Consider the following 17,650-nt stretch of genomic DNA (forward strand, 5'->3'; position numbering starts at 1 on the left):
AATAATAAATGCTGAGTCCACTTTATTTGCCTTTTTTTAACCTGTGGGGCTGATATTTTCCAAGTTGAAACATCAAAATCTATTTTAAAATGAAATGAAATCTGAGATTCTCATATAGATCTGAGATTCTCTCATAATTCCCTGACAGCCGTTGATGAACACCTGAGGAAAAAACCAGTTTTACCAGACCAGTAACAAACTCCACAGCATCTGACAATGGAGATGTCAGCATGAAACTTCCATGCTGTTATTCAGCATATCTATGTATAAAAAACACATATGTAGGGACACACAAATAGTACTTTAAAAAAAAAAAAAACAAACCACCAAATATACAATCTCTGTCTCAAGAAATCTGCAACACAAGGGCTCAGTCCTGTAAGGTGTTGAGTGTGTTAACTAAAGCTTTTACTCACTGCATTATAAATTCAATTAACTTGATAAATATTACACACATAGTCAGATATCCCCACTGCCACAGCAGTCAGAACCCTATTTCTCTAAGTTAACCCAGCCTCATACTGAAAACAGCCACATTTCCAGGGTCAAGACTGGATTTAGGAATGACAGATCAGAGTTATGACAGGATTATCTCCGAGGATTTCCTTCTAAACACCTCATCTGCTACAAGCTGGGGAAGGAGTATGTTGTTTAGTAAAAAAACCAGATTCCTAAACTAGCTTTCATAACATAAACATCCTAATAAGGGGCTTGATCCAGTGCTAAAAGTCTGTGTGACATTTAGAACCTCCTTAATGGCAAACATTTTACCTGTTCCGTGGCTGCCTCTGTGTGCCAAGCATGAGTAACAACCCAGGATCAGAAATTGTCTAATAAGGCAAATCTTTTTTGCCACCTTTTTCTTGCCAGCTGACTCTGACTCTCATCCTGACGAATCCGTGAGAGCGCAGCCCTGAGGAGGTGTGTTTGTGCAGAGCCAGCATCTGTCCCTCTGTTACTAAACACTAATTATTGAACTAATTACTCTGGCTCCTTGCGGCAGCGAGAAGAAAGCAGAACTCTGGTGGTTGTGGTGGGTTTCACGGACATTTGCTTTTCTCACTTCCTTTGTTCTCAGGCTTGTTGGCTCCATGGGAACTGTCATGGTAGATCAGTCTATCTGCTCCTTGTCCCGGATAAAACCATAACAATAAAACACCCCAAATTAAAAAACACCCCAAAAACTGACCAAACACCCCAAAACACTTTTTATTTTTTCCTCGCCTTCCGTGATAGCAGATTCCCACTGGGTGACATGGAAAGAAATGTATTACTGTAGCAGCGTGTTCTACAAAGTAATTGTAATTATGAAAGAAGTGCCTAACACCCCCAACTGGGGGTCAGAACAGGGTCCCTGACACTCGCCCCAGCTCGGGGCTCTCCCTCCAGCTACTTGCAAAAGAACTACAGAACTAAACGTAACAAAAATGGATAAAGTAGAATATTTTCCTACTTGGATTGATTCTGTACTAGAATATCCCTGTATGGGCCATTCACCTTGTTCTTGGACTCAATGATCCTTGTGGGTCCCTTCAACTTTGAATATTCTGTGAAATCTGTGAAGTATAAAGTGATCTGCATCTGTTGAGTAGTTCTTCATTGACTTATGTGTTTTCAGTAAATTTTTCTGGCTTCAGAAGCCTTTTTTTTTTTCTTCCCTTAAGGAGCATTAAGCAGCAAGGTTAAGTAAATAAGTCGTTAAGCAACTACATAATGATGACTTATGAGAGGGAAATCTTAAATCTTTTGTATGTAGAGGGAATATTCAGAAATTCAAGGTAGAAATTGAAATAAATTGAAAGAATTTACCCAAAAGGTTTGAGCCTTCATTCACCTAACATGAGTGGGGTTGGCTCAGAGTATGGCTGTACAGCAGCCAATGGAAAATGCATGTATTTTATTCTGTAAATAGGACACTGCTGACAGTAATAGCTGTGTGTATGTAATATCTATGAGCTCGACTCGTGTGCTCTCACCCGCACGGTCACCTGGAGACACAACACGTAGCATGTCCCGAAGATCAAAACGAAACACAGGCTCTGTTTAACCCATGAAACAACGTGAAATGTTTTGGCAGCAGAGCCCTGACCCCACACTGTCGATAATTGACAGAGCTGTAAATCCCCAGGCCCTTCACGCCCGTCCCAGCGCCTCACTTCTCCTCACGTCCCCTCTCCATCCCTCACGCACCCTCTCGTGTCCTCATGACTCCTCTCAGTCCCCTCGCATCCCTTCTTATCCCATCTCGTCCCCTCACAGTCCCTTTCGGCCCTTCACAGTCCCTCACATCCCTCTCGCTTCCCCTCGTGTCCCCTCACATCCCCTCACGATCCCTCACATACCCTCATGTCCCCTCACAACCCCTCACGATCCCTCGTGTCCCCTCACATCCCCTCACGGTCCCTCATGTCCCCTCACATCCCGTCAGGGTCCCTCACATTCACTCACAATCCCTCACATCCCCTCATGGTCCCTCAAATCCCCTCGTGTCCCCTCACATCCCCTCGTGTCCCCTCACATTCCCTCACATCCCCTCGTGTCCCCTCACATCCCCTCGTGTCTCCTCGTGTCCCCTCACATTTCCTCACATCCCCTCGCGTCCCCTCCTGTCCCCTCACATCCCCTCGTGTCCCCTCACATTCCCTCACATCCCCTCACATCCCCTCGTGTCTCCTCGTGTCCCCTCACATTTCCTCACATCCCCTCGTGTCCCCTCACATTCCCTCACATCCCCTCACATTCCCTCACATCCCCTCGTGTCCCCTCACATCCCCTCACGTCCCCTCGTGTCCCCTCACGGTCCCGCCCCAGCCCGGGCGCGGGGCGCGCCCCCGCCGCCAGGCGGCGCAATAGTGCGCGCGGGCGGCCTGAGAGCGGGGCGGGAGCCGCGATTGGCCCACGCGTCTGGGGCGTGGCTCCAGAGAACCCCGCCCAGCAGGGCGGTCGGGGGCGGGGCTCGCGGCGCTCTCCTGGGCAGCCATTGGGCGGTCCCGGGGCGGGGCGGGGCCAGGGCAGCGCGCGAAGGCTCGAAGCGGTGCCCGGGCGGCGGGAGCGCGGGCGGGCCATGGCGGCGGCGCCGGTAACAACGGAGCGTTCCGTTGAGGTGAGTCCTGCCGGTCCCCTACACTCGGCATGGCCGGCCGGCTGCTGGCGGCGGAGGCAGCTCGCGGCTGCATGAGGCCTTGCGGCTCCTCGGGCTGTGGCGAGGTGGAAGGCCCGGGAGGGGCAGCGAGGGAGGTGGCGGTTCCAGTAACCGTTTCGGTACGGTGCTCTTTCGGGTAGCAGTGCCGGTGGCGGAGCCAGTAGTCCCAGGCACCTCTGCCCGCCAGCCTTGATCGCGGGCGATCCCGCGCAGTCACCGGGCTCGCCCCTCCTGGCAGACTACAGCTCCCAGCATGCCCCGTGCCCGCCCTGCCGGCCGCGGGGCACGCTGGGAAGGCCGCGCTCCGCCGTTCTCCGCGGGCGCGGTGCATGCCGGGAGGGCTGCTGGGCCCGCCTTGGCGGCTGTGAATAAAGTTAATAAATAATAAAATTAATGAAAGCAGCAAAAGTCGTCCAGTCTGAATGCCATCACACCAGCCAATGTCAATTCTGTGCTTTCGCTGTGCAAACTCGCACGTATACTACCGTATATGTAAATAGTCATTTGTATTGGTAAATATGGTAAATATCAATAATAATAATAATAAATATTACTGAATGTGTAAATAGCATAACTAGAGTATAAGGAGAGTGCGTGTGGATTTCATTGTGCGTGAGGTTTTGGAATGAATTTGGATGCCAGCAAATGCATAAACATTACGTTACCCTCATTAAGAAGTTTTTAACCCCATTAAAAAATGGTGTTTTGCTTTGCAGCTTCCACTGGCGGGTTTGAAGCCAGACCTGCAGAAAGCCCTGGACAGCGACTCTGACAGTGGCCAGGGCAGCTGTGAGACAGCCTCCCCAGGTCCCCCTGGCAAGAGCACAGCGTCCTTCGAGGACAGGGGTCTGTAACATTTCCATTAACTGTTTTTCTCCAGCACTGTGTTTTTTGTTTCATTAATACCTTTTAGGAGATTGTCACTGCTTGACCTGTAGGAATCCAGACTCTTGTTGTTGCTCAGAACGTGGGCAGGCAGCTTTAAACCTCTGAGGAGTGTTTTCTGAGCTACAGAAAGAAAAGGACTGAATGGGACGTGTCTTAATTGCTTCTTCCCTTTTTCCCCTCTTTTGTTTAATCTGTGTAATCTGGTTTTTATTACTATTTCAAGGCAAGGCACTCCCAGCGAAGGGTTTTCAGCTTTGCTTTCTTTTTTAACGGTTAGAAACCTTTAACATCACTTTGGGTTAATTGAATGCTCTTCTCTTGGGTGAAGTGGATTTTGGAAAGTTGAGTTTGAAGCACAGAAGGTTTTTTCAGGCTTCCATGAGAAGCTCATTTGCTGTGGATGGTGACACATGTTGAATTAAACGGATGTAAGTTTGGTTGTCTGCTAATTAACTTGCTGCACTTTCCTTTTTTATTTCCACGTGTTTCTCCAGATTCAGAAGAAGAAATTTTTGTGCGTAAGAAAGCAAAAAACCAGAAGGTGCTTCAGGACAGTGAGAGCGAGGAGGAGGAGGAGGAGGATGGAGGCTCACCTGTGCAGGAAGATGCTTTGGGTGGGGACAAGGAAAATGGGGAGGAAAAGGAGAACATTGGTGCTGAAAGGAAGAAATCCCATCGGGTCCACCCAGCTCTGCTGGACAGTGATGACAGTGACACTGGAAACCTTGGAACAGGCAGCACATCTGCCTTGCCTGAGGGCGAGCTGGAAGAGGGGAGAGCCCTAAAATCTGGGAAAAAGTACAGGAAGCATAAACATAAGCTCAGCATTGAGGAGGAGCCAGCAAAAGAAGCTGTAGCAAAATCCAGAAGGAGAAAGGAGAAGGAGAAAATAATGGAGTCCATTAAACAGCTGAGGAAAGAAAAGAAGCCTGTGGCAGAGGTGGGTGTTTTAGCACAAAACTTCAGATAATTTCTCAACTAAGTTAAATTTATTGCTGTTTGTGGTTGTTCTCTTGCAAAGCTTCAGTGTTGTGTCCACATTCCTGCAGCAGGTTTGGGATCCATTGGACACCACACAAGTCTAACCTGCAAAGTCTGCAGGCTCATTTCAATTAAATTGCATTAAATTTTCAGTTTAAGGAGGTACAAAACCTAACACTTGATGATCTAACACCATTTAAAATTAATTTCAAAGAACCAGAGGGACCTTCTGAAGGGAGTCACTTGAATTATTTATTCTTCTGGAAGCAGGTGGATGGTGGGGAGAGGTTTCCCTTCAATGACAGTGGATGTCTTCTGGATGACAAGGACCTCTTTGATAATGGCTTGGAAGAGGAGGATGATCAACCCCTGGAGGATGAAGAGTCCCTAGAATCCATACGAGCAGCTGTGAAAAACAAAATAAAACAATACAAGGTAACAGTTGGCTGTGACACAAAAATTACTGTAAAATGGACTCTCTTTCAAACTGATAGAGAATAGGTTTGGATGAGATATTGGGATGAAATTCTTCCCTGGGAGGGTGGGCAGGCCCTGGCACAGGTGCCCAGAGCAGCTGTGGCTGCCCCTGGATCCCTGGCAGTGCCCAAGGCCAGGCTGGATGGGGCTTGGATTACCCTGGGACAGTGGGAGGTGTCCCCATGGCAGGGGTGGAAAGGGATGATCTTTAAGGTCTTTTGCAACCCAAATCATTGCATGTTTACTGGATTTAGCAGGAATTTGTAGCTGAGCAGGTTCTACAACTCTCTGACCATGGTGGGGCTGTACTGCTGTGGCAGAAGAGAGGAGAGCCTTCTGGTTTTTGTTTTTAAAGATGGAGGGGTGTTGTCCTGGCAAGTTAAAAAGATAATGCTGGAGTAGGAGCTCTGGAACCTGCCCTTGTGTGGGGTTTGTGCTGGTTTATGAGTACACTTGCTGGCTGTGCTGACCAGTGGTAGTTCTGTACAGTTATTTGTGATGTGTTTGCCCTTGGTAGTGCCAGTGTATTGATAGAAATCATTGAATTTCCTCTTGTGCCCCATAGAACAAAGAACGTTTTCCTGACAGTGAAGGCTACAAACATGTATTTGATGAGGAGAATGAGGAGCCTGTATTAAAGGAGCCAAAAAGGAAGGTGAAGTCTTCATCTTTTTAAAGCTCTGTATTGTTTGTCGTGACTAAAATGGTTTTGTGTGCACAGTGTGGTTTTTTTTGTTTTTTTTTTTTAACTGGATGCTTTATTCCGACTCCTTGCTGCTTGAAAGGGAAAAATAAGCTATTTAAGGAGCAGAGAAAGAGCCCCATGTTTTGTTCCCTGGCTTCAGAAGCCTTTCTTTTCTCCCCTTAAGGAGCGGAAAGCAGCACGCTTAAGTAAAGAAGCCATTAAGCAACTACACAGTGAGACCCAACGACTTATTAGAGGTAAACCTGAAATTCTTTCTATGTAAAGGGGTATAAACTGTTCAGAAATTCAGAGAAGAAATGGCAAGAATTTACCCAGGAGGTTAGAGCCTTCTTTGACCTAACATGACTTATTGAGGTTTGAAGGGTGCAAAAGCATTTTTATTGAAGGACCTGTTAAAGGTATTTTTGTAACTAATGAAAATGAAGATCCTGGTTGTCAAATAAAGGGCTCGGATGATGTTTTAAATCTTCTCTCACCATCATTCTCCGGCAGAATCATCTGTGTCTCTCCCATATCATGTGCCTGAGGCCAAAAGTGTTCATGACTTCTTCAAGAGCAGACCTCGACCAGCATGTCAAGGAAACGCCATGGCCCTGCTGAAGTAAGGACTTAAACCTTCCTCCATAAACTTCAGGCATCTCTAGCTTTTCTTTGGAGGATAACCAGACTTTCTTAGGCTCCTTTAAATCCATAAAAGTAGGAAATTAGGAGAATGTCGTTACTAACATCAGGCAATGCTGCTCTCCTGACAAAGTCTTTTGAAGGGATCAGGGCCAGGAGAAACTCATATGAAGGAACTTGCTGATGCAGAGTTACTTTAATGGGATTTAGGCTCAACCCCAATTTTTTACTTGGACTGTTTTTTCTCTGAGTAATGTGTACTAAAACACTGAAGCTACAGTAGTTAAAAAATCCCTCAGGATTTTCATACTCTGATACTGTAACCAGTACAAAACTTTTACACTTCCTTAAGTTCTCCCAATGAAGTTTCCCAGATTTCTGTCCTTCATCTCTTCCTGCACATCAATGACAATAATTAGGAAATGGTTTCTTCCTTTCAGTTTGTCCTCAACCTTATCTTCCTTTCACACTAACCATAGGTGGTATGCTTCTTTCTGCCTTTTTTAGGTCCTCTAAATACCAGCTGCCCCTAAATGAACAATCTGCAGCCATCGGGAGCTTGAGCAAGGATTGCAAAGATGGGCCAGTGGAAGGTGATCAGTCAGCAGCTACTGAACCAGAAGTGAACCTGGGCAGAGATGTTGATGCTTCTGTGACTGAGCCTCTTGCTGCTGAAGGGAAGAACTTGCCAGAGGACTGTGCTGAGCAGCCCAGGCAGCACAGGGAGGATTCTCATGCAGTTACAGGGACTGTAACTGATGATAACACAGAGGAACAGCAGCTCTCCAACTGCCTGAGCACTCACTGTGATGAGCAAAAGGAGAGTGAAGTTCCTCCAGCATCTGGAGATGCCCTCATGGAAAGAGGGGAAACAGCACCAGATGCAAAAGGTGAAACAAAGAGCCAACAAGTGGGGCCTGGGCTGGTGGCACAGCCTGAAAAAGTGAGGAAATCCAAGCTGGATAAACTTCGGGAACTGGGAATAGACCTGTCCATCCAGCCAAGAATCTGCTCTGACAACAAATCCTTCATAAACCTCGATGAAGCTGAACCAAATAAAGGTATCACAAGTTGTAGTCCTAAGCAGTGTTATCTGAGCTTGACTGGAAAATTCAGAAATATTTAGGTGATTCGAAGAGTCAGCCACATTCACTTACTAGTGTGGATTCTTGGAGATATGTTAACAGAAATTTAGAGTTGCCTGGTGGTTGGGAAGCTGGGCTGGAAGTGAATTGAGGTCTTGTGGACAAATGGTAGTCAATGGTAAGATAATTGAATATTAGCTAATATCAATGACATACAAGCTACAGTATACATATTCTGTGGTGGTTTATTACTAGTCAAATAGAATGGGTTTGCAAATATTTTAGTATTCAAGATTTAGCTTTTAAACTATCCTTTTTTAAACTTAGCTTTGAACTAAACTTTGGGGGCAAAAAAAGCTCAGGACCTACTCTTACTACAACTCTTAACAATCAGTGCTTTTACATGCTATCACATTGGTTTAATTCATATGTATTTCAAGAACTAGAAGCCCTGAAAGCACGTTTCTTGAAGCACACTCTCCAGACATCAAAATCCAAAGGAGAACGGGCCATAAATATGAACATTATCCGCAAGGAAACGACATCTGATGGGAAAGAGGAGCTGAGAGCAGACGTGGTGCCAGCAGTTTTGGCTGCAGAGAGCCTGGAGGAAACAGTCCACACAAAGCCAGGTTGGTGGGGGAGAAGAAGAGACGAGGGTTGACTTGGAAAACACTTTTGTCTTTATTTTCCTCTCTCATGCTCTGTTTCCCAGTGCTGCCCTACAAAGGTGAAGGGATCTTCATCTGTAAGATTACTGTATATGTTCCCCCTAATGGATAGCCCTCTTTTAATCAAAAAATTCTTGGTAGACCACTGAAATGGCAGTGTGTAGGACAGCCTCAGTCAGATCTTTGTGACTGCCTCCTTAGATTTTTCCTGCTTCCATGAGAAGCTGTGGCTGCCTCATCCCTGGAAACGTCCACGCCCAGGTTGGACGGGGCTCGGCGTAACCTGGTCTAGTGGAGAGTGTCCCTGCCCATGGCAGTGGTGGAACTGAGTGAACCTAAAGGTCTCTTCCAACCCAAACTCTTCCCTGAATCTTTTCCTGTGCAGGGGAAAAGCTCCAGGCCCTGAAGGCCAAGCTGCAGGAGGCCATGAAGCTCCGCAGGACCGAGGAGCGCCAGAAGCGGCAAGCGCTGTTTAAGCTGGACAATGAGGAGATGCTGGAGGAAGAGGAGGAGGAGGAGGAGGAGGCAGAGATGACAGATGAGTCTGAGGAGGAAGAAGAAGAAGAAGAAGAAGAAGGTGATCATGAGGTCTGTATGCAACATTTCTCCATAACCTCATCAGCTTCTCCTTTCTCTTCTTCTCCCCAGCTGAATGGGACTTTTGTACACTACTGATTGGGAGAATTGCTAAGAATTCCTCCTGGAAGCTAAAACATTTCTATATTCAGGGTTTAGATTGTCTAACCTTGAATTCATGAGTATTTTCTTTATTTGTCTAAACTATAAAACCAAATAGAAGTGTTTAAAAGGTTTTGATGCCCCTTTCCCTTTTTGTAAGTCCTTGGCTCATTGCTGGCAGGGCCAAACAGGTCACGTGCCTCACCTGGGGTGGGGTTTGCCACGACAATAATCATATCTGTGCTGTGTTTGGGGATGTTTTTTAGAAATCAGATTTTCTCCTCGATGAAGCAGAGGAAGATAATGAAGATACAGAAGAGAAACACACCGAAGATGGTGATAAAGAGACTGACAAAGAATCAGTTGATGGAGAAAAGCTGGAGAAACCTGAACATGGTGATTCTGTTCTAAAACATCCTTCCACAGAGTCTACACTGATGCTTTTTAAGGACAGCTCCTCAAAAATGGGGTAAATAATCCAAGCCTTAACAATGGTGACTGAGAAATTTTAAATTTGATCAGCATGTGTAGATTTTTTTATTTAAAGTGCCTTTTATAAGTATTTTTTTTGTTCCTTTGGCTTTTTTGCAACTTGCAATTAAATAAATTTAAATCCTAAATTTATTAGCAAATACCTTTTATGAATTGCAGATATTCTCTTCCTGATGAAAAACTGGAAATGGAAGAAACTGCAGACAAAGGATCTACCAAGTTAGGTAAAGTAGAATTACTGCCCTAGATAGTTGCCTTTTTTTTTTTTTAAAACTTAGCATATGTAAAAGTTTCTATTTAAGATTGGTGTTCAGTATTTGTTATTTCATCACCTGTATATAGATACAGTATGATTTTGAAAGTTTAGATTGATGAAAAAATACATGGGCTTGAAAAAACTAGAGGGAAAAATAGTGTTCAAAATAATACTGGAAGGAATATGAAATGTCAGAAATCGGTAAGATAAGTAAAAAAGTGTAGTATGCATCCTGTGAGAAGAAGGAAATCCAAAATGACTTTTTTAACAAGTTGTCAGTGTTGCAAAACATTATATTGAGGTTCTGCTGGATTACACACACAAAAAAAAGTTAAGCACTATTTTTTTTTATTTCCAGAGGATGATGATTCATTTTCTCTACCAACGCTGGCAAAGGAGAGCAGCCACAACAGCAGCTTTGAGTTCATTGGCTCCATGATCCCATCCTACCAGCCCTGTAACAAACAGGCCTCGAGGGGAGGGAGCTTCTTACCTGCAGCAGGGGGGTTCAGGTCACCCTCCCCAGGTTTCTTCAAAACAAGTTTTATCAGCTCTGCTTCCAAGGTGAGGTTCTCAGTCCTGTTCTTGTCTTATACTAGCACAGGGGAAAGTAAATAAGTGTGTTTTGTCCTGATGGTCAGAGCTATCAAAAGAATCAAACCAGACCAGTGCTTTGGCATCAGATTTCAGAAGAGCAAACTGCCCCTTGGGCTTGTGTCCACGTTGAAATGGATTAAAACTTATATTCTTAAAGAAGTGATGCTATAATCTGGCTTTTATATCTAAAATATGTGCATCATAAATATGGTTTTTAAGAGTGCTTACATGGGCTGCACAACATCTAATATCAGTGAACTCCTGTGGTGTATTGGAGCAGCATGGACATAATTTGACTCCTGCATGGTTTGGGTTGGAAGGAACCTCAGAGCTCATCTCATCCCATCCCCTGCCCTGGAAGGGCAGGGACACCTTCCACTGTCCCAGGCTGCTCCAAGCCCCATCCAACCTGGCCAGGAACACTTTCAGGGATGGGGCAGCCACAGCTCCTCTGGGAATTTAAATTTAGGCTTGCTAAACAACTTACATATTTTTGTATTCCCTTGACTAGAGCTCAGGAAAGACCTCTGAGCCTTCTCTTCCCATAGAAGATTCCCAGGACCTGTACAATGCCTCTCCTGAGCCCAAGAATTTATTTCCAGGGGCTGGGGAGTCAAGGTTTCAATTTTCCCTGGAAGATGACACTCAAAGCCAGCTGCTTGATGCAGATGGGTGAGTGATGGGTGTAAAGGTTGGTGTTTAACAGAATTAGGGTGTGCAGACCAGCAAGATTTTTCTAACTACAGCCTTTCTTTCAGGTTCTTGAACGTTGGACAACACAGGAATAAATACCAGACCTCAAAGCATCAGCTGCCACTGGCTAGCATGGATGAGAATGCCATGGATGCCAACATGGATGAGTTACTGGACCTGTGTTCTGGACAGTTCAGCAGCCAAGCTGAGCACGTGCCAAACACCAGCAGCACCAAAAAGCAGAACATGGAGGAGCTGCTCAATCTTTGTTCAGGGAAATTCGTGTCTCAGAGTATGTCTTGAATTCTCTTTTCAGCTTTGCTGGTTATTTGATTTAGAAATTGTTAGCTGAGGTGACTTCAGGTCTGGGCACTGATGCCACCTGTGGAATTTTGTCTTTGTTGGGAGCATATGCAGTTTTATTTCTGGGGTGTTCTCTGACACTTCAAGAGCAGAAATAAGTTGATCTTATTGCTTTCTGTAGCAGGTTCTCCAACATGGGCTTCTTCAGTGTCTTCCAAGGCAGAAAAAGAGAGTGACATAGAAGATCCAATGGCAGAGGCCCTGGAGCTCTGTTCAGGCTCCTTTCCCACAGACAGGTTAGCATTGCTCTCCTAAAATTTGCAGAAGTTAATTCTGGTAACTGTCTTGTTTCTCTCTTAGGAGTGTTTTCTTCTTTAACATCAATTTGCTGTCAGTGAAAGTGTGCTTTGTTTTGGAGGTGAAGGGGAGGAATATTGCAAATTGCTCAGCAATTACTCTCTAATTGGCAGCATAAACTGTTTCCCACAGCTACTGTGAAGGGAGATTCTTTGTCTTGCACTGATAGTGAAAGAAACAGTGAAAAACTTTCATTAAACTGAGAAAAGATGATTAAAAGTGGGACTTTTTGGAGTCTGTTCTGGGCTGCTGCCAAACTGCCGTAACCAAATGTAAAGTTGGATACTTGGAGTTTTTTATTGGCCTAAATTGGAAGGTGTTTTTTATTGACTAAATTGGCTGCCTGACAAAAGGATAGTGAGGCTTAATAAGTGGGAATGTTAAGGGGATTCAAGAGGAATTTGAGAGGAGGAAAAAAATTGGAAAAATTAGTGCTTCTCCCATGGTTTCTGCAAGTGAAGACCTGAAAACATCAGCTCTTAAAACATCAACTCAAATGGGGATTTGAGGCATTTATAGCTAAATGCTGCTGGCAGATTGTAGCTCTGAGCACTCACAAGGAATTACTTGATAGTAGCTGAGGTGGGTGTTGAAATTTTGCCTTGATTTACTGGAGGTAAAATGAAAATGCCTTTCTCCCATTTATGTTTTCCCTAGGGAAGAGGAAGAAGAGGAGGAACAAGAAGAACTTGGTGGTTTCCAGCTTTTAACAGATGATGAGGCCTTTGCAAGTGAAGAGGTGTGAACTGATGGAGCCAGGCAGCTGCTGGATCAAATGGATAATCCCATTTATCTTCCTAGATTTTTAATATATCCATCACTGCAAAGTACCACAACTTCCATAACAAGCTACTGAAACATTTTTCAGAGCAAACTTTGAATCACTTAAAAGATCTCTTTAATTTAATGATACAGTGAAAAATGCAAATCCTCTGAAATGTCTGAAGTTTTAGTGTCTTGTTAATTGAAGAACAGACAAATCTGTCATTACAAAGCAATCCACTCCCAGAAATTCCTTATTTCTGAAAACTTTCTCTTTGACAGGATGAGAAAGATGAAGATAGTGCTGCTGAAGAAGTGGAAATGAGTGATGAAGAAGAAGTGCTGAGACATAGACCAGGCTTGAAGAAAAAACTGTAATTACTTTTTTAAAATCTTAATTACCAGAGAGAATAGAATACTAAGCACTAGAAATTTAGTTTGGAATTATTCCCTCTCCAGCAGATGTTTATATGGTCTGGTTTTTTACTTTGGAGGTATCATGTTGCATGAATTTAACTGTGTCACTTGTGGGTTATAGATGATTCCCATTATATATGGAAATCAAAAAGTCACAATAAAAGCAGTGCAACATTTTTTTTTTTTTTTTTGACCAAAAAAAGGAATGCAAGAATATTGTTGTCATTCCTCATGTCTTAAGATTTTATTTGTTCTAGCAAGAAAAGCACAGAGTTGACAGTTATTGCCATCATCTTTGGAATCTGGTGGATGACAATGATTTGGGGTGGTACATGATGCCAGGCTACCTGTGTAAATGTGCAAGAACTCAAGGCTTGGTCTTTCCAAAAATTACATGAGAAATTAGGACACATCCTTAGGAAATGTGTTCATTTCATGTCAAAAGATAAATCTTGGTTTCAGAAGATTTGTGTGATGTCTGTTTTGCTCCCAAACTGAGCTCTTTTGACTTCCTTTCATAGCAAACTGCAAGATTTCATGGAAGAGGAGGCAGAGCTGTCGGGGAGTGATGTGGGAAGTGAGGATGAGTATGATGGTGAAGACCTGAACGAATACGAAGAAGAAATTATCGACGAGGAGCTCCCAAACGAGGCGGAACTGGGGAAACAAATCCAGAAATTCCACATGTGAGTGCCATTATCAGTAGGTCTTTGGGAGTGTGAGGCCCTGGCCTGACCTGTCCCTGTCTCCTGTGCTGGCAGGAAGGCGATGCTGGACGATGACAAGCGCCAGCTCCGCCTGTACCAGGAGAGGTACCTGCTGGATGGGGACCTGCACAGCGACGGCCCAGGCAGGACCAGGAGGTTCAGATGGAAAAACATAGGTGACCCGTGATCCAGAGTTCATAGAGGGGGAGGAAGACTGAAAACAGAGCTTTTGTGTGTGTGTGAAGTAGCACTTTGTGGTCCTCAATAAAGTATCGCAGGAATAAATTGGTGAAGGGGATGGTTCTGGGGTTTTTGTTTGGTTGGGGGTTTTTTTGCCTTGTTTGTTTGATTGGTCTCGGGAGTTTTTTGTTGTTTTTTAAAATTCAAAATTCATAACTGACTGTCTTGTTTTGTTGCCTAGATTTTGCTTCACAGATGGACTTGTTTCAGAGAGAGTCAGATAATGAGGAGGAGAATGAAGAGTTTGAGACAGAAGTGAAATGGAGGAAGGAGCGATTTGAGCGAGAGCAGTGGCTTCGTGAGCAGGTATGGTGAGCTGCTAGAAAGCCTTGCTCAGTCTCTGTGTCATTGCTAGATGTGAAATTGTTTATTCCTCAAGTTAAACTTCAGTGTTAGGTCAGAGTTCTCAGCCGAACGTGATGCTGCTCATTAATAGAACAAGGACGATGAAGTATCTAAGAAATTACAATCACATCTTAGAGTAGAAAGTAAATAAAAATTAATTTGCATAAAGAAAATAATTACTTAAAATACTGAATGAAGTGTCCATTTGTAATATGAATTTTATCAATTGTCTTCTCTCTGCTACAGAAGGAAAAAAATAAAGAGCAGGAGGAGGAGGAGGAAGAAATTGGTGGAGACAGCGAATTCATGAAGCTGGCAAAAAAAGTGACTGCCAAGTCCCTGCAGAAGAAAGGTGAGTTTGATTTTCATTGAAGTGACAAGAAAAGAAGAGAGGGGAAGAGCTCAAAAACTGATCTTTTCCCCATGTCCCTGCCAGCCAGCCCAGCAGTGGTGGCACAAGGCACAGCTCTGTTACCCAGGAACCCGTTTGAGGCCTTCAGACCTGCCAGTGACATCCAGGTGGGTACCAACCCTCAAAAATGGCATTGCCCAACACAGCCAAGTCAGCTGCCCCTGAATTCTGGGCACTCCTGATTTGTGTTGTTGCAATGTGTGAGTAGAGAGTAGATTTTCTCTGAAGAGTAACTTGCTAAGCAACCTGCCTTGTTTCCTGAGAGTGGTTTAATGCAGCTTTTCTTTGCCTTTCAGATAAAAAATGGGTCACTCTTGAACAGGCCTAAAGCTGTCCTTCAGAAGCTGGCAGCAATGTCAGATCTTAATCCAAATGCCCCTCGAAATTCAAGGAATTTTGTCTTTCATACACTTTCACCAGAGAAGAGTGAAGAGGCAAAGGAGAAATCAAAACCTCAGGTAAAGATTTAGGTAGCAGGTGCTGCCTGTTGTGGAGATTATTTGAATATACAAGCACTGAAATCTTTAAGAGCACTGCTGTCTTAAATACTCCCTGTGTGCTCTCACACCAAGTGTTTCTCTCATAATTCAGAATTTAAACTTTTTTTTTTTTTGGACATGTTGTATATTCTGATGTATTTGACTGCCCTTAGGTGAAGAAGAGAGGCCCTTCTGCAGTGATAACACCAGCAGCAAAGCGGCCCAGGGTAGAAAGCTCAGAGGAAACCAGTCAAAGCCGAAGCATTTTCCAGTTCTTGGAGAGCTGAATATTCCAGTTTGGAGCCAGAGGTTGTCTCCTCTTTGCCAGCTGCAGTTTATTTTGCCAATCTGCCAGACATCACCAGGCAAGGAAACAAATGGGTGCCACCTCATTCACAAGTTCCAGTAATTTCCAGGCAGTGGTTTTGTGCTTTGCTTTTTCTCGGTCCTCTGTGGCAAATGGGAGCACAAAAGCCATTCCTGGTTTGGAATGAAATGCTGACTTGATCTTTCCCAAGCATTAAGGAAACTTCCACTGCTGTGGGCTGTCCTCACAGGTGCTGCAGAGGTACCAGTTCCACCTGGAAATGCCATTGATGTGACAAGGAAATAGCTCAGGTAGCTGAAAGCACAATAAAGGAGGAATTTCGACAACTCTGGGAGAGAATGAAGCAGTGTTGGACATGGCAGGACACTTGTTTACACTTGCAGCACAAAGTTTTAGCTGTGGCTCCCTCCAGTGTCTTATTTTCCTTAATGTTGAGCATTTATTAAGCTTCTCCTTTTAAGAAGCTCTAATTTATCCTTGAAATGTTTACTTTGTGGAAAAGGTCCCAGTCTCTTCTGAGGCAATATGAGAAGGGTTTCTTTCCAAGTTTTTATTACTGTAGATGTCCTTAAACTTGCAGAATGATGTGTGTGTGGAGAGGGAAGAATGTGAGTAACGTGTGGGAGAGGAAAAGGTTTAGGGGGGTTTATTGGCATTGGTGGGGGAAGTTGCTGGGGTTGCTTTGGTTTGCCCAACTTCAGGCTGTCTTTAACCATCCATTCTGTTGTTTTCATGGAAGCTGCACTCAGCCAAGAGAAACCATCCATTGCTGAGCAGCCAGTGAGGAAAGGGCTGCTCTAGAATGAGGAATGTCATTCACAACTATTCTAAACAGAGTGAGTGAAACATGAGCCAGGGTGTCCAGCATTCCTGATATTTCTGATCACAAGCTGAACGTGTTGGAGAGCAGATAACGGTGCCACAGGGTCCTGCTCTAAAACTAAACCTCTCTGGGAGTGGATGTCACATACCTGAGGTGCTGACACCGTCAGAGAAATGTCTGAGCTGTAAATTTTGTAACATCTCGAGCACACGCCCGGTGTGCTGTGTGTAAAATATTTTATTGTACAGTATGTTATAAAGAATTATGGTACTAATCGAAGTGCAACTTTACAATAAAACATGGTTTTAATTTTGGAGGCAGTTAGAATTAATTTATAGGATTTCACTCATGTCTTGGGGTTTTTTCCCCCCCTAATGTTTTTTATTTCTATCTATGTCTGTTTTTTCATTGCTGCCTTTTTTTTTTGTAGCCACAACTCAGCCCTTCACTAGGAACAGCTGCAATAATATTGGAATACAACAAAAACAACCCCTTGTGTTTATTGGAGTGTGGATTTTCAACTCCTCAAGTCTTCCACTTGGGTTTGCATAAAATTCTTGGCCTGAAGATTATGTTTTTTTCCTGCTTCAGTAGTTTTGGATTTGTTAGTTCCTAGACAAAACTTTCTTTATCCTTAAGAAGTGTCTATTTCAGTTCAGTGCAGCAATTCTAATGATTGGTGTACCTGGATTTGGGATTGGAGGTTTAGGGAAGAGGAATGACCTTTCCTTCTTTGTTATCAGACTTTTCTTGAAGGACCATGTAACTAAAAGGTTTCTGAACACCTACTTCATTCTTTATCAGTGTTCCACTGATATGAAAGTTGTACTAATTCTTTGGGTAAAAACATTCAAGCTCCAAATTTGGGCATTTTCCCTGGATTTTGCTCCTGCTCTGCCACTAGAGTGCAGCAAGAGAATGTGCTTGCTCTGGCACAGGGGCAAAGCAAAATCATTAAAGCTTAAACTGTGTCTTGACTCCAGGGGAAATTCTTGCAGTTTTCCATGCTCTGGCATTGCAAGGGATTAAATTTATAGAGACCTATAATTGCCACATTTTTGCATTAGAAAGTGGTAGTTTGAAGAGCACCTTTAGAGGATTGGCTGGGTCCTGGTGGTTTCCTGGCTTCTCCTCAGCACATGCTACTAGCCATAATTATGACTTTTATTTTGCTTTCCCTGTAGAATTTT

General features: G+C 44.0%; 1 protein-coding gene and 1 long non-coding RNA gene across 6 annotated transcripts; one reads left to right on the top strand and one right to left on the bottom strand.

Annotated features, from left to right (window-relative positions):
* On the bottom strand, nt 1-2,279 carry LOC128819015 (uncharacterized). Its single transcript, XR_008440623.1, has 3 exons — nt 1,977-2,279; nt 1,498-1,556; nt 1-1,126 (listed from the first exon to the last, which is right to left on the bottom strand). It is a non-coding gene; the product is annotated as an uncharacterized LOC128819015 (long non-coding RNA).
* Nucleotides 2,280-3,013: 734 nt separating this feature from the next.
* On the top strand, nt 3,014-16,773 carry CLSPN (claspin). Of its 5 annotated transcripts, XR_008440634.1 has the most exons (26): nt 3,014-3,103; nt 3,859-3,988; nt 4,525-4,970; nt 5,279-5,446; nt 6,054-6,143; nt 6,358-6,430; nt 6,687-6,795; nt 7,323-7,876; nt 8,341-8,532; nt 8,957-9,159; nt 9,516-9,718; nt 9,901-9,965; nt 10,356-10,561; nt 11,106-11,266; nt 11,353-11,579; nt 11,772-11,886; nt 12,605-12,686; nt 12,992-13,083; nt 13,648-13,812; nt 13,888-14,009; nt 14,255-14,379; nt 14,665-14,770; nt 14,855-14,937; nt 15,127-15,288; nt 15,483-15,927; nt 16,377-16,773. XR_008440634.1 is itself a non-coding variant. In XM_053998995.1 (25 exons), exons 1-25 carry the CDS (start codon nt 3,065-3,067, stop codon nt 15,594-15,596), a joined length of 4,032 nt encoding a protein of 1,343 aa, XP_053854970.1. In that variant the 5' UTR covers nt 3,014-3,064; the 3' UTR covers nt 15,597-16,773. The 5 variants fall into 5 exon arrangements, 4 of the variants coding, with proteins under 4 accessions (XP_053854970.1, XP_053854972.1, XP_053854971.1 ...); XM_053998995.1 differs by having other exon boundaries at nt 15,483-16,773; XM_053998997.1 differs by having other exon boundaries at nt 11,775-11,886; nt 15,483-16,773.
* The last annotated feature ends 877 nt before the right edge of the window (nt 16,774-17,650 follow it).

Source organism: Vidua macroura, chromosome 25 (assembly GCF_024509145.1).
Source record: "Vidua macroura isolate BioBank_ID:100142 chromosome 25, ASM2450914v1, whole genome shotgun sequence".
In the NCBI taxonomy this organism is placed as follows: Eukaryota; Metazoa; Chordata; class Aves; order Passeriformes; family Viduidae; genus Vidua; species Vidua macroura.